Below are 21,940 nucleotides of genomic sequence, written 5' to 3'. Positions count from 1 at the left end.
AAACGGGTAGGAAAGAACGAGAGGAGTAACAAGAGTATCGCTATTAGCAGGATGGTCACCATTTAAACTGTCATTACTGCTCCTCCTCTCTTATTTTGCTGGGGATGGATTGAAGGCCCACAAGCACGCAGCTTTACCCTTCTGAAGTGCTGCCAAGGTGCTCTCAATAGCCACTGAGAGGTCCTGGCAATATAGTTCAGTACCTGGCAGTCACAAAGCTGCTGGCACCTACTTCTCATAAGCCATCTGCAACTGCTTGTGTGTGTAGGAGGCACTGACAAAGGCCACAAGTGTGTCCAGACATGTTACAGCATCCAAATGACTAACTATCTCTGCTGTGGTACCACTGTCCAAGCTGATAATAGTGTGTAGAAAAGATTTAACATTTTCAAGCTCAAATCTTCTCTTTTAATGTACTGTCTGTATACATGTGAAACTGATTTGGAAGCCTTACATTATTTATATGGTGGTCAGTCATGTTTCCCAACAGTAATCTTCTTGTGCTAAAGTTGCAAATCTCTGCTTTTTTGCATTCGGGGGATGAGACAACAAAGAATAAATCAGTCCAAAGGCTTAGAGATCAGCACACCATCAACTCCCTTAAAAGGTGCAGAACGATGCAGTGAAGTATGCCCATTCTCCCCGGAGATCACTGCTAATAAGAGGGCCTGTATTTATAGAAGAGCCCCCCTAGTGGATACCCCATAATCCTGCCTGACCCCTTTTCATCCCTGCCCCATCCCTGTGCCTCTGCAGTCTCTGGCTTCAGTCTCATCCTCACCCTGAATCAACTGAGGTAGAGAACTCTTTAATACAACACTGTTGTTTTTTTCCCCTTTAAATTATTTTTGAAAGAAGGGGAAATTGCTTGTCCTCTTTACTTGCTTGATGAGAAAGAGGATAAATTGCCTGGACTATTATTACTTTTCCCTATCTCTCCTGTTCTTCCTTATTGTTCATTTTTTTATCCTTCTGCTCTCTTTGACCTGCAGCTAAGAAAAGCAAATAAGATGCCCACCAGCGAGCGTTTAGACTGCCATTACTGCAAAGACTCCCTGCTGGGGAAGAAGTACATAATGAAAGATGACACGCAGTACTGCACTAAGTGCTACGAGAACTTGTTCGCTAACAACTGCGAGGCATGCTCCTTACCAATCGGCTGTAACTGCAAGGTAAGGAAGCAACAGTGTAGACAGTGAGAATAGTGTAGTGCGAGATGAGAATGTGAGGTTAGTGGTTTGAGTCTGTAGATGAGAAATGTGGAAGGATTTCAGTTTTAGAGCTGTTAAATGAACCATTAGCCTTACAGAACATCAATAATAATCACATGCAAAATATTTGCAGGATCTCTCCTATAAGGATCGTCACTGGCACGAGCAGTGCTTCAAGTGTGGCAAGTGCAGCCGCTCTCTAGTGGAAAAGGCCTTTGCCGCCAAGGATGATTTGTTGCTCTGCACTGAGTGCCATGCACAGGATTACTCCTCCAAGTGTACCACCTGCAAGAAAACCATCATGCCAGGTACATGCAGTGATGATGGTACTGGATAATGTCACCTGAAAGCTAGATCATAATATAGTGTTAAATATATATTCAGAGGTTATGGCTAAAATTTAAGGATAAGGCAGCAATGAATTGGTGAAACCTCTTAAAGTATCGACTTTGAAGCTACAATGAACAAAAAGATATGCCTGGGAAAATCTAAATTCAACAAGTTTTTATTACACACATTTATTACACACATTTATTTCTTATTGGGGAAAAAAAGAGTTCAAAAGACTAGAATTTCTTCCTTTGCCTAAAATTCTTTCCAAGATTATTTCAGTTGCATCATCCCCTGCCTGCAGACAAAGCAGGCCAGCTTTGGGCCACGGTGTGTTTCTGTCATAGAGGGACCATATGCTGACTAAGCTGCTCTCGTCCCGTGTGCCAGGTTCCCGCAAAATGGAATACAAGGGGAACAGCTGGCATGAGACCTGCTTCCTGTGTCACCGCTGCCAGCAGCCAATAGGAACCAAGTCCTTCATCCCTAAAGACACCGGTTACTTCTGTGTGGCCTGCTTCGAGAAGCAGTTTGCATACCAGTGCTCCGCTTGTAAGAAGGTAGGGTTACAGCTGAGTGGATTACGTGTATTGAGTGCTACAGTAAATCCCCCTGACTCTGGCATTTTTGTGTTAGTCACACTGCAGGGAGGAGAATAAAGAGAAGAAATGGGAATAGCACTGTATGTCTCTTTTTGCTAAGCGCTCTATTTCTCTTGCTTGTGCTTCTTCTAGGCCATCACAACAGGTGGGGTGACCTACCAAGAGAAGCCCTGGCACCGCGAGTGTTTTCTGTGCATTGGATGCAGAAAGCAGCTGTCAGGCCAGCGCTTCACCACCAGAGAAAATTACCCCTACTGCCTGGAGTGCTTCAGCAACCTATACGCAAAGAAGTGTGTGGGCTGCACCAAGCCCATTACTAGTGAGTTTTCATTCTACTCACATTTAAGCTTTTAAGTTTGTGTTGTCGAGGGAGTGTTAGCAACACAAGGTGATGATTTTACATTGACATAAATGCATGGCTCTCTGATGCATGCAGGTCTGGCAGGAGCCAAGTACATCTCCTTTGAGGAACGCCAGTGGCACAGTGAGTGTTTCACCTGCATGCAGTGCTCTGTGTCACTGGTGGGGCGTGGCTTCCTCACCCAGCGTGACAACATTTTGTGCACTGACTGCGGGAGGGACAAATGACCTTTACATGCCAGGATCACAGCTCTACCCAAATGACAACAACGCCTGCTGTCTGATAGAAATACTGTGGATCTACGAAAGTCTCGCACAAGAATGCCTTGCACATAAAAAGCCTTCAAGTGTCATTATTTTAGTGTGTTTGTTTTTTTTTAAAAAAGAAGACATTATCTCTTGTATGTCACTCACACACACCCACACACAGATTTTAAAGTTAATCTGGCATGTATGTTTTTCTTGATGACAAAGCAATCATTAGCTGTCTGATGCAGTTTATTGTACATCTGTTGTGCCTAGATATAAACGTATCCACACTAAAGAAACAATAAATGATGCATGATTTTTGGATTTGCCTCAGGTGAAATATGTCTTGCCATATAGATCTTTTTTAGTACTGCTTTTGTTCATCTCATCATAACTTAATCTGCTCCGGGCCTTTTGTATATTTAACTCAAATTCCATAGTGAGGACAGAGGGCACAAAGTTCACTGTAACAGATATAGCTGCGGTGGTAGGTTTTTTTTCTGTTTTTATGACCACAGTGTCTTCTCTTAGTCATCCTTGGGGCAATCATCGCTATAAAACAATCCCCCTTGCTGTGTTTCTGTTGCCTCTTGACCTCATCACACCCATCTCACGGACATTGTAAACAAACTCAAACAAACCACGATCAGCAGATCGCTTCTGCTTGTCCATTATCCACTGACCAAAGTGACCGCTTCAGCCCTACGCGCATACCAAGAACACAAGAAGCCGTAACTGTGGCCACCTCAAAAATATCCATCTTCTTCACCATGAACTTGTAAAAGTTGGTTTTCTTGGTGAGGCTGTTGGATGAGTTGTGTAAGTGTCCTCACATGGCAGGATGAGCGGTAAAAAATGCTGACATAGATTTCCTGTCAGGATATAGTCACATGGGGGGAGTTGTAACTTTTTTACACTTCATAAACTTGTAGAGGAATTAGAGGAAGGTTGGACAACAGAGAGGTAGGAACATCTTACTGTGTTTAGCTTTGATTTAAGCATATATCAGTGACTTTTGAAAGAACTCCTTTTTCTTCTGCTTGAACTGCATCCCATTATTCAACATTAATACTTTTTTGCAATGGCTTTTAGTGCCTTCAGACAAGCTCACATATATGAAAAACGAGCAGTCTCGAAAGAGGACAAATCCTGCATCCAGTGCCTTGAGTGCTATGACCAAAATGTTTACATAGGGATTAAAGATGCAACAGTCCAACACCTCATTCTGACAAGCAGCACAAATGGAGACAAGAGCCCTGGCCTGACCAAAATCAGAGAAGGTAGGGCAAGAAAACTAGGCTCAAGCAACTCTGTAAATCAACTGAGGGCAGTCCCACTTTTCAACCATCTGCTGGTCCTGTGGGACCGGAGCGTTACTGCCCTCAACATGTTTTCCTTAGAGCCTGTTCCTGCTCTGAAGAAGATCCAGCATGTGTCTTTGTTTGAGGTGTGCGACTCATTGCTCGCATCGGAGGGGACGTGTGTGCAGATGGTGACGTCTTCCAGCCGCAGGAAAGTGCTCCGGATCCATGTGGTGGGAGTGGACAGGTGGGAGGTTGTAAAGGAAGTCTCTGTGCTCCAAGACCCTGTGGCCTTGGCGGTGGATGGTGCAACTCTGTGTCTTGCCACCAGTGACAGGTACCTCCTCTGTGATATTCAGACTGGCAACTGTGAGGAGCTCTTTCCTCATAATCACAGCAGGCAGCATGTTATCGTTACCTCACTGGGAGAAGGAGAATTCCTCTTGAATGGGCCCGAATTTTTAGGTAAGAGCTGCCAAAATATCCAACAGGCTTTACATTCATGTGCCATTATGCTTAGCTTCTAAAACAGCTCATTTCATATCACTCATAAGTCATTAATCCATCTAGCCAGAGGATATTTATTTTGCCAAGATATCATTTCTCCATTCTCATCCCTCAGGCATGTTTGTGATGAAGACAGGGATATGCCAGCGCCCTCCCCTTCAGTGGCCTCAGGAGGTGCTGGCAGCCGGGGCATGTTTCCCTTACGTCCTAAGCCTGCAGCCCGAACTGTTGTCTGTTTACAGCATGTTGGATCAGCAACGCAAACAGACTGTGAGTCTCACTGGAGCAAGGGGTCTACTTTCCACTTCAGGTAAATCCAGCGACATCAGTTTCTCATCTGATCCAGGTCAGATTAATCGCAAAGAGCCTGCTTTTGTTTTTAAAAGACGTAGTCATGTTTGTCTCAGTTTGCTCAGATATAGTCAGTCGTTCTTGCGCCTTCTGAGAGTTTCTAAAAACCAAAAGCAAATGTCCCCTCAGATGGTGTGTTAGTGTTCACAGAGAGAGACATTTTCAGCCTGAGCCTGGTGCCATTCGAAGAGCAGATCCAGGCACTTGTAAGGCACCAAAGGGTTGAGGAGGCCTTATTGCTGCTGGAAGGGGCTCAAAGCCGTCATCCACTTGACTCATACAAGGTGAAACAGAATTTATAGGCACACTGAAGGATGCAAACTCACATCACACTGATTTTAAAATATAGCTTTGGCGTTATCAGGTAGCCTCCAAATCTTTTACTTTTGCTGCCTGCTTGTGTGCTGCTGTAGCTCCGGCTGCTTTGTACAATCATATTGACTTTCAGATTCATGCATTACAAACCCAACTAGCAATGCATAATATGGTTTGAATTTACCATTGATCAGACTGTCAAAGCATAGACTTGTTACCTTACAGAGAGTATACGCAGGTATATTCGATATCGATGAATGCAACTGAAGGCAGCAGATGGCGTTTGACTTTTAGCGTAATCTGTGCCACATCTCAGCTTACAGGTTAAAGATGAAGAGGCTAATTAACACAATCATGAATTATAGACATTTCCCATTTTTCTGCTACTTGTTTTTCTTGAAGTGTAACATTTTAGCCTCAAGAGAGTCACAGTGTCTTCTGCCTCAGTTATTTCAGTTCACATATTGGTGCGTTAAATATGCTCATACAATATGTGCCTGGTTTAAAAATAAGACTATTTTCCCCTCGCAGGAGCTACAGAAGGCCATCACTTGCCTGGCTGGATTTGCTCATTTTTACCAGGAGGGTTTTTCCCAAGCCAAAGATCTATTCATGTGAGACCAAACTCCCTCTCCCATAACAAAACACTCCAAAATACATGCTAAATAAATCTCAGAACACTGCTTTAAAGATGTGTACTTTCTGCTTCTTCCATATGTAAAAATGTATACTTATTACCCACTTGAACAGTAAAGGTGAGCTGGACCCGAGAGAAATCATCCGCCTCTACCCGGATATGTGTCTCAGCGAGGACTTTCAATCTCATCTTGATCAAATAAACAAGGGCAGAGATCTCCAGGTGCTCAAGAAGGAGGACAGAAACAAATTTCATCATTACCTGGCCTTCCTGGGAGATTTTCTCAGAGCAGTAAGGGGGACAGAGAGAGGCCTGAAGTGCAGTAAGGAAGTGGACAGCACCCTCCTGAGGCTGTATGTAGAAATGAACGATGATGAAAAACTCCAACAGCTTGTTGCTTTTCCCAGTAAGTGCAGTCTGGACCTCTGTGTCCCTGTTCTGGAGCAACACCACAGGTGAAAATGAATCATTATTAGTTATACAAATGATCTGAAATCACACCTATAAATCTGAATATTTTGCTTAGGACACAACCATGCTTTTGATTTTAGATTATTTATTTCAGATAATTTACTTTTTGAGAATCGTTTTGACTTCTTTTCTTTTTTTCTTTGTCTTTTACAGATTTTTTGCTTTAGGTTCCCTCTACGAAAGCCACGGGCTGCACACTGATGCAGTAAAGGTACACCCCCCCCCCCCCCCCCAAACCAAAAAAACATCACATATGTTCACACAAACTTGATGTATGAAAGCAGTGTATTTTAACTGGTTGTATTCTTCCAGACTTGGGTGAAGATTACAGATGGCTTGTGTAAAGATTCTTCCTGCTCAGATGTATATGGACACATCGTGGCGACTCTCAGTCAGCTCAGAGACAAAGACACCGTGTGGGCATTTGCAGATTGGACTTTACAAAGAAACCAAGAGGTGCCTTTTTCATTTTTCACACTCACTACCAAACTGCAGAGGGCAGAGTTGTACAATACAACTATGTATTGCAGACATAGAAAAGTGACAAATTAAAGGAAAATCTGAATTGCTTTGTCTGATTGGTGGAATGGCTTCTTCCAGGACGTTGATACCCTCATCTGCAGTAGAGTCACTCAATGGTTAAATACATATGAAACTGTCTGAATCACCTGCAGTGACCTTTAAGGTTTGGTAGTGCATTGAACCACTATCATCAAAACACCAAATGAGGGGTTATCTTTAGAAAGAATCATATTCCATCCCTCCATCAGAGTCTGAGAAATGCTAAATAAATAAATGGTAAAGTGCATTAAAGCTGCTAAAGTGATTCATGGTCCCACTCCCATGCTTTACTAAGAAACAGTGAGGTGTTTTTTTTCCCTTTAATCTGTCTCTGGTCTACATAAACCATATACTGTATATGTGGACATCAACCAGTGATTTATGTACTCCTGTTTTGAAGCCTTGAGCTGATCATTTTGGCTGTCATCGTCTTGTTTTAAAGAAACTGAAGTTGATGACGGGTGTGGCAGATATGATTGAAAAACCAAGGGCCACTTTGTGCTCATATGGTAGCAATTTGTCAAACATAAAGTCAGTGGCAGAGCCAGAGGTTTTTTTATGTTTAAATTCTTGTTTTAAATGCCGATAAATCCCATAAGATTATTGGAATATAAATGTATCTGTGACTGTATACGTCAACAGCTCTAAATGGCACCACCTTTTTTGTAGAAATTGCCTTATAAACCAATTTGTAGTGATTAAATACATTTTACTTTATTTGATAAAGACAGGTGTGCAGATTTTCATCAAGCGCCCACCAGATGGTCAATTTGAAACACAAGATGTCCTCACATTCTTGGAGACGTTTCCACTGGCATTGATTTTCTATCTTGAGTACTTAATCCATGATTTAAATAGCGAGGTGGGTACACCAACAGCTCCTTAATCTAATAACCTAAATTAAATGCGCAGACATGATTGATGTAATCTGCCCCCAGGAAGAGAGCCATCACAACCGTCTGGCCCTGGCATATGTTACTCAGATGCTGCAAAAGGAAGATGAAAGAGTGAGGGTGACCAGAGGGAAGCTGCAGCAGCTGCTATGGGAGTCCAAATTCTATAACATCTCCACAGTGTATGGTGTGTGAATTAGTTTGCGTATTAAAATAAATCATTGTGGAATTAGCAGCAAGTTAAAGTAAACGTCATGATTTTTAACTCATTGCAGACAGAGTAAAGTCAACAACCCTACACCCAGAAAAGGCCATTCTCCTTGGTAGGTCTGGTGAACACTACCAAGCACTGCAGATGCTTGTACATGAGGAGAAAGACCTCCAGGCTGCAGAGGCCTACTGCTGCAGGGCAGCCCAGGACCAGGACTCACAATTCAGGGAGGTCCTCCTGCTCACTCTTCTCCAAATCTACCTGAGCTCCAAGGATCTCACAGGCGCAGCTGTGGATCTTCTTAACAGCCAACCTCATGTTTTTGCACTGGAGAAGGTACTCCAGCTCCTTCCTGAGTCCTGGTCTGTTCAACTGGTCTCTCAGTTTTTAGTCGTATCCCTCAGGGAAACCTTCCACCAGAGGCAGATGGTGAGATTGCAACAGGCTTTGGCCCAGGCGGAACTCCTGAGGCACAAGGTCACTTGGGTGAGTTTAATGATACAGTTCACATTTTTACTGCAGTGAACACTGAATTTCTCCTTTTTCTTTATGAGCCCTGTTGCACTTTTACTCTCTCGTCTGCAGATGCAGGTCTCAAAAACAAAGTTCAGAGTGGACAAGGAGCAGAAATGTAGAGTTTGCCAGAGAGAACTTACAGAACCACACTTTGTCCGTAACCTGCGAGGTGAGGTGGTGCACATAAGCTGCATGGGCTACTCTGGATTATAACAACAGACTTTTTTTTCTCACTGGACTTTTAAGAATCTCATTCATTTTTTACATTTCTGCTTCCAACCTGATGATTGGTCTGATCATAGAGCCAGACTCTACCAGAATCAAAGTCAAGGACAACTTTGCTACTAAGATTTAAAAAAAAAAGTTTAAACAAAGGGATTCAAACTGGAAAAGAACAAGCAATGCAGTTTTTGCAGGCAACCATTTTTAGACAGATTGTAGACATCAAGAGCAATAAAGTCAGTTGAGAAAAACCCTCAGGGGTGTATATTCACTGATCAGACAGTGGTATTTTACATGGAAACCACCTGTGGTCACCCTGATGACCAGAAGGAATATGGCCGTCCTCCACTGCTGTATATATACATCCCTGCCATCATGGTTTCCACTGTGTATATTTGTGTACACAGAGCTGGAAATAGACAGTCAACAACCGAGAGGCTGCACGTGAGAGACTTTTTTTATTCAGCACAAGCATTAATAAACGTTTATTACACCCTGAAATAGAAATCACAATTGCAGGTTTAAAACTGGAACGTAAACACTGTGGTCAAAGTTTTGAGTCACTTTAATTTAATAAACTAATTTTACGAGCAAGCAAATGACATGTCTGCACCATCTATAGAATATTTTTTCCCCAGCATCATTCCTGTATCATTAGAGAGCTTCCAAAAACTATCACACAAACTCCAGTGCGTCCACATGTACAGCATGGAAATCATCTGAACACTTAAACATATATCATTAAAATCATAAAGTATTTGTCTGTTTGTGCTGTAATTTTGTCATTAAGGCTAACCATAGCAATTTCTTTATTCTGATGCATTTTGAGATAAGCGCTCAGGAGACGCCTAAAGCAGCAGCACTAACTCGGGCATGTGGTTGGACTGTTTAAGGTTTCAGCTGGAGCTGAGTGACTAATTGTAGTACAGATAAATGGGGAGGGGGGGGGGGGGGGGGGGGATTTCGTTGTTCTCACTGCAGGTCTTAAAGTTCATTTGATGTTCCACAATGTTGGTCTTAAGAAGCGTTTTGGGAGCGTAGCTAGGATTAAAGGCTACACGAATAATACACTTGACTTAAGCTTTAACTTGAAAAGTGTCACCCTGGATGGATATATTTAACTTCAGGCTCTTATAAAAATGACGTGACTCACAAGACCCCAAAAAACTGTATTTTTAATTTCTTGCTTTCATGTGGATGCAGGAAAATTGCCACATCTCCTCTATCGGCTCCTTATAATTTTAACAATCTACGCATTTAGTTTTATATCATAAGCAATCTTGGATGGACAGCTGAAAGATATGAGTGTCCCCCCTCCCTTGATTCTTACTTGTTCCTCTCAGCTTATATAGACAGACAGGGAGGGCTGCTTCCATGTCATTGGCTGATCTTTGGGTTGTGCTGATGACCAGTAACCACTGGGTGGATCTGGGCCCGTGATTACGTCCACTTCTTTCCTTCTCACGGATATCCTCAGGGACCGTTAATGCTGTTTTGAGCACTTGTGGTGATGCTGTACCTCAAAAAATGTTTTTCCCACTTTGATTGTGTTGACCAATAGCCATAAGTAACCACAAGGTAAAAATACACAGGTACAAGTATGAATACGTCTTCTTCCACATAAACTAAGGCTGCAGAAAGAACATTTTGTGCATTAAAATGAGTTAAATTATTGTAATATTTCCAATTTGGTGCAAGCCTGGATCGTCCAGGATGGCACTGATGATCATTTTACATAAAAGAGGAATGGATTGGATGCAAACATCAGCAGTTATGGAGGAAAGAGTGGTAGGCATCCAGACGTTGGTCTCCCATTATAAATATCCATGTCACCACAAAGTCAGCAAGAGAGAGGAAAACAGGAACATTTTCTGCTTTTGCTTTTCTAAATTTAAGGAGGAAAAGAACTGTCTGATGTCTGGATTTTTGCATGTAGCTGTGTACATTGTTTTGGACTTTTTCTCTCCAACACTGTTTTTAGCAAATTAAAAATATACTTGACATTGTTTTGCCCCCTTGCTATATGAGAATCCTATGTTAAGGTGACAAAAAAAACCCTTTAAAAAATGTCTGTCCTCACACACGAAGTTTGAGGTCACGCAAAAAATGTAGCATATGACATAAATATTAATCAGAAATGTTGAAACTGACAGTAATTAAAGAGATCGTTCTTCATAAACCATTTAAGAATTTGCGCAGACATACACAGGCCCATTTTCAGAAGTCGTCACGCCAAAAACTGCTGATTAAAGACGCAATAAATTCTGCTAGCGGAGCATCTGGTGCACCATTCTGTTTGAGTTTAATCATAGTCTCAATGTATCTCAAAAGAAGGGGAAACTGCCAAAGGTTTTCACACAACAATATCAACCACTCTGCACACCAACACAATTGTGCCATAATGGGTACCATTTAATGAAACTGCCAGTTAAGGACCTGTGAGGCATCTCTGTCTCGACCTAGAGACTGATTTACTTACCCTCTGTCTCATTTGTGCAGCGGGGCCTCCCACTTTGTTCTTTTTTGGTAGGAGCCAAACTTTGCTGCTGTGTAACCTTGTAGGAGTATGAAATCCATCGTTTCAGAATAAAGTACTTTTTGGGGGGCGTTTTGATTATCCACTAGGCTGATGCTCCAGACACTCAACTAGCCAAACACATGATCAGTTTTAAGCTCTGCTAACATTACTAGAAAAGAGTTTAGCCTTTTATCGTGCTGAACTGCATTGCAGTTTGGCATTGGAACATAGGAGCATTACTTCTGCATTTATCTCTGTATGCCGTGATAAATGCTGATCTATTTATTTGATAAGTTCTGTATTTGCTTCCTAAGACTAATAATTTCTTTGAGTGATCTCGGTAGAAACTTACATAAATGACAATAAAAAGATTAAGCTGTTGTCTTAATACTAAATTAGTTACTTGTCCGCCCCTCACCCCAAACCAGTCATGGCAGTTGGCTGCCCTACGCTGAGCCTGGTTCTGCTGGGGGTCTCTTACTTTTAAGGGGTTTTTCCTTCCTACTGTTGCCAAGTGCTTGCTCATAGGGGGGTCTTCTGATTGCCGGGGATTTCTCTGTATTATAGTAGGGTTATACATTTACCTTACACTTTAAAGCGCCTTGAGGCAACTGAGCCCTTTGTCAGATTGGCCTCCTGTCTAGGGTGCACCCTGTCTCACACCCTATGAACCAAAATCAGAATACTTTATTAATCCCTGAGGAAATTATGTGGCCACAGTTGCTCCAAGACAGTAAGAACAGTAACTAAACTAAATTAAATAATACAATAAATAATACAACTAAATATATATGATTGAAATGGCAGCTGACAGGTTGATCCCTGAAGGATAAGTGGAATAAAATGGATGGATTGATGGAAACAACTGTTGTTGTAATATGTTGCTATATAATAAAAAGCTGAAATGAAGTGAATTGTTTATCCAGCTATCTATTTTCTTAATTACTTCAGTATTTAAGAAACTTAGTTGTTAATTACCTTAAAAGTTATGACGATATCTCTGTGTACTCCTCATTTTGGCAACACCTCTAAAAAGAGACTCTGTGGAACATTATATATTTAAAGTTATGAAAATTGCAGCAGGTACCTCACTTAACAAAGCCTCTGGGGAAAATGAATTTACTGTGTTTCTCTATGTATCATGCATCATATTTATAGCCAAAACCACAAATTACTGTATCATGTCCCTTATGACGTATTTTTCAGGCTTGGTGGTTGACAAGAGACAAGGAGAATCTCAATTTGCAACCTTTTTGGTAGCAATAATGGTAAGGTAGCAGAAAACCTAAACGATTGCACTTAAAGTCCCATTTTAACCAGCAATACTAATTCTGTAGATATAGCTGAACAAGCATGGGAATAAACAGCCAAAGAGGATGATCAAAGCATAACTTTTTTTAACTCCTAAGGCAACACTCTCATTTTCATTGCGTGCTACCTTGGGGGTTTGGCAGAAAGCCACTGGGTTAAATGTGCAGGGGGGCCCACTGGAGACACTGAGAGCAGAGACAGTGACCACAAGCACCCACCCTGCCCTGCTGCTCCAAGGCATGGGTTATATGCATCATACTGTGTCATATAGAGAGTTTACAAGGTCCATGCTGTTTCTCTTTACCTCACTCAGCATTTAAGTATTTTTATAAGGGAGCTATGATATATCTCAATTTTGTTAATAACTTTCATAATAATCATGTTTGCTGCTAAACTCTGAGCTATTTGCCTCAAGATAATTAGTTTATCTAAGAACTAAATAAAAATATAAGCAACTGGTAAAGGGACTGCACCAATATTTTGCAGGGGTACAAAAATTGAGAGGGAACAGTGAGTTTATTATCATCATTATAATTATTATTTTAGGGAAAATGGGGAAGAACTGAATGTGTTTTATATATCAAACACCTGCATTCTGCATGCATACTTTTGAGTCCATAAGCAATTTAAGCTCACCCACTTTTATACGCCCACCATTAACTAAAGCAAACCACCATGTAAAATGTAAACAAATATTTTGTTCTTTATACAACCAGGTGATACAGAGCAAATATGCAGTACTATGTCTTGAACCATTCCTCATTTCTTCTTATTTTGTTTCCAATGACCATTTTCAGATGAATGTTTTTATTTTTTTTTTATTTGTTTCTTTTGTTGTTGTTGTTTTCTTTTGTTTTTATTCCCATTTCTCTAGTTGAGTCTGAAAAATCCCAATGATGATATAGTTTGATAGACATAAAACAGTTTTTGCAGCAACAAGGTGATTCCAAAAGAGCTATTAGCCGAAAACTTATCTCAGCATTGAATGCAGTGTGACCTTAAAAAAATCTCAAGACACTGAACAGTGTCTGAAAGTCATCACTTAGAAATAGGCCTTTTCTTGACACGGGATGTGAGAGATACATCTGGCTTTTCAATTGATCCACCTACTGAAGCTTCATCAGAAATGGTCTGGAGAGTGGCTGTCAAGAAGCCATTTTTAATGAATGGAAAGAGGGTGAAAAGGCCGAGGTATTACAAATTTAATAAGAACTGGACTGAAAATCAGGGCGAAACAAGTCTTATGCAGTGACGAATTGAAATTTGACATTTTTGTTTCAAATTGTCATCGACATCTACGGATGAGGTCAGACACGTGCAATAGTGAGCGTCACACCAGCTGCTGAGGGGATGGTCTGGCTCTCATGGTGCAAACTGTCATTTCATGCATCAAAACTATTAATAATACTTTGAAGCCTTGCTTGTGGATATTGCTGCAAATAAAAAATAACATATAAACGAGTAAAACATTTGGTTAAACACTTCAGCAAATCAGTTTCATGGTCTGCTTTAAACTGCTTTGCCCCTATAACATAAATGTAAATCAACAAAGACAAGATAAAAACATAAAGATATCTTTCAATCCACCTTCCCACCCCACTTTCAAATAAACAGAAAGCCTTTTCAAACACTTCTTTCATTAACCTGAAGTCAGCCATAAATAGATAAATTCCGAAACAACTTAATTGGCATTAACTTAATGATGTGCACTTTGCGAGCCTAATGGCTCAATTTTGGATGAAGAATGAGAGTTGGGTTTGGAAAGTGTAAGCTGTTTGGCAGCTGCATGTGTTTACACTGCTCTTTTCTAATGAGAGAACTTCAGGTGGAGAGTTAAGTACTCAGCTCATGGGGTCAAGCTGTGCCCTTCCACCTGGTTTGTGGAATTTAGAAGCTCGTGTCTCACATCCAGGTCTATCAACTTTCATGTGTGGCCAGTTTGGCGCTCTGGGAACAGAGGCAAAAGGATCTGCTGAGTACTCTAAAAGCTGGCGAGAAACTGCAGTTTGGGCCAACTGCTTTATTGTTAAAAACTGAGTCATATAAATTAACTTTATCACATATAAGCTGAACAAGCTGGAGGTGATCAATTTAGTCCCACAAAAATGGCCTTTACTGTGTGAAAGAAACATAATTAAAGCCCTCAACAAAAGAGGGGACGTGCATACTGCACCAAATTAAAGATTTATCTGTGAGAGTGTGCCTTATGTGGTCTTTGACATTACTGATTACAGAGCACGTGCTACATCAAGTTACTGTTACTGTACCCTGGGAACGCTGAAACGTAAGGCCATACATAATTAGACAGTTAGCACCAATCCTCCCCTACATATAAACACTCCCTTCACCACAACAGATAGGCCAAGCAGTTAAAATTGTCCCAACAGCCCCAATATCGTCTCTTGGAGTCTGAAACACTCTGCCTGTGCTATCAAGGACTGAACTTACTGTAACCCACACAATAAAATCCCAAGGGGAGAATGAAATACAATACTCACCTCAAAAGACCTCATTTAATCGACTGAAAAGTCTCCACAGCGCTACAGCAGAAAAAAAACCCAGTGACCTATCATAAACTTATATTTAGCAATCAAAGCTCCAATCAGAGCACTGACAAATTAGGGGTATATTGTACTTAAGCATAGAATTACAATTCTATTTCTACAGATCGAACATCTCCGCAGGCATCGAGAGAAGGTTATTTCAAAGCTTTCATTAAGTCTTTCACGACCCAATTCTCTGCTGATGTGAAACAGCACAAAATCTCTGCAGTTTGTGGTCGCATGCACCAACACATACCCATACTTGAGAGTATTTCAAGAGTGACCAAGCATCACTTTGCATCTAAAAAAACGCAAAGAATTCTCAAAGAGTACAACAAAAAATAAATAAATAAATAAACGCACACATAAAAAGTGTTTTTTTAAATCATTAATTTGGGTTGTAGTGTCCAATTTTCCTTTTCATTTAGTTGTTAACGTGACGTTTTCAGCAAACAGTAGCTTCTATTGTGTTATCAAAGTCTGCTTATTGGTCTTGGAAAGCAATATGCTTTTTAAAATGTGGTATAAATCAGATAAATTTCAAATTTCACTTGAGCAGTTTTATTTCAGTCTAAAGCCAATGTGTTAAATAAAGATATTTAAAAAAAAATATTACAGAAGTGCCAACTTTTCTACATAATAACTTCACCTTACACAGTCTGAAATTGAGACGAACGTTCTGGGATGTTTATTTGCCTAATTTTAAAACTCAGCAAAGACCAGGTGATTTTTTTAAAATAACGTACTATACTGACAAGTAAAACCTTTCTTTTTGCCATGATTTTATCTATTACTCCACATAATGCAAAAACTAACTGGAACACTATTAATTTGAATACCAGAAATGTATTTATCCCTAATTTTTTTAGATTAGGGATTTGATTTTCTCAAAAAAGCAAAGACGCTAAATTATCTTAACTAATGCCTTATTTCATCACTACATTTTTAGGTGAACTTTTTAAAAGGTTTGTAGATTTAGTTACTTGAGTATAACACTACTTAATTACTTCCTTCAGCTTTTTCTGGTCTATCGTCTGGTCATCGATGTCCTCTGTTAGTGATGGATTATTTGGTGAATGATGTATCCACTATAGCTTTCAGCATCTGCTCAAACTCCGTGGGTCCAGATGTAAATCAAAGAGCGGCCGTCATTGCGGGAAAAGCACAGTGAATCACAGCATCCTAAATAAAGCTCTCTAGCTTTCCTTTGTCTAAACACCAAAACCAACTTTCAGCTCTATAACATAACATTGTGTATGCTTAACATGTTGCTTAACGAAGCAACAAAACCATGGCAACAGCCACTATTATATGTATGAGTAAACCAGAGCGGGCTTGTTGTTAAAGCCCATAAAATCTAGGGTAGTGCATTTGCACGCTGTGTTTATAACCTGTGGCATAAACTGCTTTATATATTTTCAACCCTTTGTCTTGAAACTTTAGTGAATGTTAGATTAGACGAGAAAAAAGCCAAACTGGTCTGTGTTGTATCGTCTAAGCTTCCTTCTTATGGCTTATGTTGAGTCGCCTAATCTTACATAGAGCACATGCACAGAGTGCCAACTCTGATTAATAATTGAATTATGAATTAAAGACACTGCTTACATTATTACAAAGTAATAGATACATCTTTTTTTAAATCTCAAATCATGAATAAAACCAGAAACCGCCAACTTTTAAAAAGAATACTTTGTGTGAATGATGAACAAACTGAGTTTTCTGTAGTGGCTGTGATTTGAAAAAGCTGAGCACACCTTCCAGCTAGGACCTGATTTGAAAATATTTTTGACAAATAGTCTGTGCACCTCTGTATGACTACACATAACAGTCTCTTTTCTTTATCCCCAGGTGATTACTGACATTTAGAGTCTATCGCTGCATTTCATCACAGGGCAGAAATCCCAAAATGTCTGTGGAAGCACATTTCAGCTCTCCCGCTCTATCTGCACAAGCAGAAGGGAAAAAACAGATTTTCATAGTCTGCAGCTTAAGCTAAGCTCTCAGTTGGCGGCTGATGTCAAACTGGTGCAGACTGACAGACTGGAGCGACTGGGCAGCTTTTAATTCTCAAAAAAAACCCTGCTTATAATGTAAGGTTCTGGCACATTTCCGACCTTTAATTTGGAAGAGGGTGTTTCACAGTCATGAAACACTAAAGAGATAATGGCTAGTGAAAGTACAGCTTAGAGTAAATGCGTGTGTTGAGGTGTGGAATATAATTAGTCTAATTTCAATGAAGCAAACCGCTTGTCTGTGAGGTTACAGAGGGGATCAAACTCAACAGAGGGGTTTCGCACTGTGATAAAGTGAAAGTGAAGGGCTTTGAAATAAGAACACAAACATGAAACCTATCTCATTTAGGCTTTTAATCTGTCATTTCAGCAAGGAAAAGAGCAAATGTATGCAATTTTTGCATGACAAGGCGACAAAAGAGGCCAATCCAGTCATGAGAAATGCAATGTAATCACCGATAACAGACGTTTTCCAGTCACTCATAAATCACCCCTCACTTTTATGTCAAACATATAATGTATTTAGGCATACTGAAGTTCAAACTGAGCATCAGGACGGGGAGGAAAGGTGATTTAAGTGACTTTGAATGCTGGATGGTTGGTGGTGCTAGACAGGCTGGTTTTTAGCAACTAATCTACTGGGATTTGACCATGCAACTATCTTAAGGGTTTACAGAGAATGGTCCACAGAAAGGAAAATATCCAGTGAGCTGCAGTTCTCAGGAAAAATGTTGATGGGAGAGATAAAAGGAGGGCGGCCACACTGCTTCAAGCTGACAGGAAGGCAGTAACTCAAATAACGACTTGTTACAACCAAGGTATGCAGAAGAGCATCTCTGAATGCAAAACAAAAGCATAATGGAGTTTCAGTGGTGTGAGTGGGGGATATATTGTTGGCAAACGATGAGCATTTAAACACCATGGTCTACCTGAGCATTGTTGCTGACCATGCCCATTCCTTTGTGACCAGTGTGCCATCTTCTGATGGCTGCTGGAGCCTGCCACAAAGCTCAAATCATCTCAGAGTGGGTTCTTGAATTTAACAATGAGCTCAGTGTGTTTAAATGGCCTCCACAGTCACAAGTTCTCAATTCAATAGAGCACCTTTGGGATGTGGTAGAATGTTCTCATTATGGTTGAGTAGCTGACAAATCGGCAACAACAGTGTGTGATACTATCATCATGAACCGAATGGCCAGCAGGGATTGACCTCAGTTGTTAAAAAGAATTCTGATTGTATAGAAGTCTACAGGAAAGTAACTGCATGGTCCCAGCTGTTAGTTTTAAGACTCCTTCAATACAGCATCATACGTAAATTATTGTGCCACTGAGAGCAAACCAGACAATAAAGCAGGACAGGCTTTATGGTGTGGCTCCTCGATGACTGACAAATCACTACCAAATGAGCGTGCAGTGGTCTCAGGTTGTCAGTCAAATCCACCACCCACCACCTACTCATGGCATCGAGTTGCAAAACATCAAAACGGTGAAGGACAAAATGCCAAATTAAAGGCTTCAAAACAACAAGCCCAAGAAACAGATGATCTCATGATGCCTTTGTTCATCTTTTATGACGACATCACTCTTATCGACTTGTTTCCAGTTTCAACAAACGCTGTAAAAACTTGGAAAAAGCTGTTCACACTGTTGTTCTGCATCAGACAGACAACGACATCTAATAACTCCTGAGCACAGGAAAGTATTGAGCAGAAATACTGTTAGTTTTTAGGAGTTAGCAGTAAGGCCAGAAACACTGCACTAAATAAAATGCTAATATTACACTGTATATTATGCAAAAATGCAAAAGTTTACTAATCATTACTGGCATTAATTTATTTAGGATATGTTTAAAGTCTGTGCTTGAGCACAGCACAGATGCACACTGCGACTAGCTTTCTTTGGTGATCCTGTGAAATTAAGTACAGTATATACCAATATACCCCAAATTATTAGAAAGTAATCTGTGTTTATATAAATGCACAAATTGACCTTATAAAAACCAGTCAGACGGCTGAAAATAAAATAAACATTCACTGCCCGAGTACTTACCACCTAAAAATGGCCAGTTTTGGCACACTGAGTGACATGCACGTGGCAGCACAATCTGCTAGTGAGGGGGTTTTCCATTTACGGGAAAACATGTCTGATCAAATGTTCTATCCCTTTATTAGAAAGCCACTTGAGAAAGCTGTTGCCATCTAAATGCGACTGCAAGAGTTTCCAGACAGAGTCCACCTGTCTGTCTGGAATAAGATGGGTTTCAAACAGCAGCGGCAGCAACAACCACAGTTTTACTCAACCACATGCTGTTGCAAACCAGAAAGTGACTAGACCAATGTAAACACTGTAGCAGAAAAAGCGCAGCAGTATTAAGACTGTAATTCTCTCTTCCTTCACCACAGGACCTCAGACTTCCACATTTGGAGATTTTGTTTGAAATACAGAACCGTAAATAGCTGAGAAAAAGACAAATTGGAAAGTCTTTTAAGTCTTATGTGTCCCATTCAGCCGAGTTAGCAGTTCACCTTGTGCCACTTGACTGTCCAGCTCCAGCTCACTGCCATAGAGGAAGACATATATTTACAGGGTTTAAGAGAAAAGCCCATAACCTTGGAAAATAGTATTTACAGTAGATGCATTATCCAGAAAAAAGATTATAGAAGAGATTAACAGAGGCTCTTTGTCGGGAAAGAAGGTCAGAAACCCAAAATAGTCATCAGGCCTGTCCTAGAAAGATCCTGCAGCAAGCTGTCATTGCAGTTAAAGCTATACATGCTGCAATTGAGGGAGAGAGCTGGAAGTGACATTATAATTATTACGTTAACAGGAAAGGAAAGTCTTACATGTGGATCGGGCCGGTTAACAGGTCTCCAGTCGTGGTCACTTAAGACAGCTGCAGTGTGCCTAAATTACAGAGCACAATGACTCACACTCTTTCTGTGTTTAAGACCACTTGGCTCTGCTCGCGAGGGGACAAGCCCTCACAGTGAACTCGACTCTCCAAAGCGAAACTGATGGTTCAACAAAATGACAAACTCCTTGTTCTGCTTTGCAATGCTGGATGTATTACTGGCTGTAGGAAAAATAAATCATCTAGACCCTCCAAGAAGATTATAAAATCCTGTTTCCTTAGCTTCAATCCGCTGGATGTCACAGAAGCTCGGCTACAAGTCCTCCCAGCAGGCACCTAAGGTTTAGTCACGCAAGTAAGAATTTTATGTACAAGCGCACAAAAAATGTTATATGCCTCTAAGTTCTAAGCGTGCATATTCCTTGTACAGCATCTTGAACTCCAAGTTACCTGCAAAGCATTTGGTGTTTCAACAGCTCATTTCATGTAAATTTGGGTCTAATAGCTCCTTTAAAGATGTACTAAACCATGTTTTTTGTCAGGAAAAAAAGTTTAAATTGCTTGTAATTTCACAGCATCATGCAGAACTGCAGACACGGGCACTACATCATACAATTCTGACTAAATGTGGACATTTAGTCAGAATTGTCTATTTTAGGCTACAAGTTCTCTTACAGTTTCACTACAGATTTGTTTTGTCTAAATGTCAGGGACGGTCTCACATGACCTGTGGTTAGGCAAGTTTAATGCACTATATTTTCCTTTATAGTAGGCGATCAAACGATACACTGAAGAAGAAATACCTCGGACCCTTGCTGTGTCAGACAGCTTTCCATTTCCACAGTCCCGGCCCATGTAAAGCTCTGGACAAACTCACTCAATACAAATGTTTTTGGATCCACCTTTGGCCCGTCTCTTCGAAATATTCTGCAAATATAAAGTCTGGTCCCAAAACCCCCTTAAACAAACACAATGAGACGCCAACTGCCAGCTTGTGTGTTCTCCTCCTGACTTATTCTGGGATGTTCTTGTGTTTGTGGATTACCAACAACAAACTCCAAAACATCTGCAGCGAGCCATTCGTCTGAATAACTGTTTTTCAAATAGCCAGCCAACTGAATACTTTCACATTGGTTTTTTATGGCAACGCTTCAGATTTTTGGTCACATCTGAGTTCAGTTTACAAACCAGCTGCATATTTGTCGTTTTTATAATATTTTGCAGAGGTTAGTGTGTGTCTTTCATTACTGGTTTTTCTGATGTGTCAGTTTCCGTTTGGTGATCGGACTTTATTTTTTTCTTTTCCAATTACAAACAATAAAACTCAATAAAATAAACAAAGCACAATGACATAACTCGGATCCAATGCTGCACTGACTCAGAGCAACTAAGGGGGTGAAGCCGTTACAAAAGACTGTGTATAAAAAAACTGGAATAACCAGTTTAATAAGTTTGAGCCTACAGTACAAAACAATATAAAACTCATTTGCAAATCACTATCCAGTGTGCCCCCAGTCCTGGTCTCAAGCAAGGATAAATGGTGCTGCTGGCCAAGACGGTGATGGTGGAAACTATGCTACTGTTGGCCGAATACAGAGGAGGAGAAGAAGGGAAGGTATGTTGTAAGGCAGCATGAGGGAAGGAAAGGTAGGAGTATGTTAGTGAGAATAGAAACTTTAAATGTTGGGACGATAGAGCTGCCGGACAGAAGGAAAAGAGGAAGAACAGAAAACATTCAAGGATGTAGTGAAGGAACAGGAGAAGCTTGTGTGACAGAGGAGGATGCTGGGATAGGGTGAGATGGAAGCAGATGACCCGCTGTGGCGACCTCTAAAGGGAACAGTCGAATCCATCCATACATCACTCAGGTTCACCATGAGGCTGAAACCTATCCCTGCAGACACTGTGTCAGGTCAATACTTCATCACGAATCAACCAAACCAAATAACAAACTTAAACCTTATAAGG

The 21,940-nt window shown here is 40.6% G+C and overlaps 2 protein-coding genes across 2 annotated transcripts; both read left to right on the top strand.

The window, feature by feature from the left end:
- Positions 1-678: 678 nt before the first annotated feature.
- On the top strand, positions 679-2,856 carry fhl5 (four and a half LIM domains 5). The gene is made up of 6 exons (XM_026152707.1): positions 679-796; positions 993-1,172; positions 1,345-1,519; positions 1,932-2,101; positions 2,276-2,462; positions 2,580-2,856. The coding sequence occupies exons 2-6, from the start codon at positions 1,011-1,013 to the stop codon at positions 2,729-2,731; spliced, it is 846 nt and encodes a 281-aa protein (XP_026008492.1). The 5' UTR covers positions 679-796; positions 993-1,010; the 3' UTR covers positions 2,732-2,856.
- A 275-nt stretch (positions 2,857-3,131) lies between these two features.
- Positions 3,132-9,496, top strand: LOC113012471 (transforming growth factor-beta receptor-associated protein 1). Its single transcript, XM_026152706.1, has 11 exons — positions 3,132-4,518; positions 4,676-4,870; positions 5,041-5,195; positions 5,758-5,840; positions 5,977-6,318; positions 6,488-6,545; positions 6,647-6,790; positions 7,623-7,757; positions 7,834-7,975; positions 8,064-8,485; positions 8,585-9,496. The coding sequence occupies exons 1-11, from the start codon at positions 3,834-3,836 to the stop codon at positions 8,726-8,728; spliced, it is 2,505 nt and encodes an 834-aa protein (XP_026008491.1). The 5' UTR covers positions 3,132-3,833; the 3' UTR covers positions 8,729-9,496.
- Positions 9,497-21,940: the final 12,444 nt, after the last annotated feature.

This window comes from Astatotilapia calliptera, chromosome 19, assembly GCF_900246225.1.
Source record: "Astatotilapia calliptera chromosome 19, fAstCal1.2, whole genome shotgun sequence".
Lineage (NCBI taxonomy): Eukaryota > Metazoa > Chordata > Actinopteri > Cichliformes > Cichlidae > Astatotilapia > Astatotilapia calliptera.
Note: the sequence above shows the minus strand (reverse complement) of the source record. Positions and strands in the feature narration are given on the sequence as shown.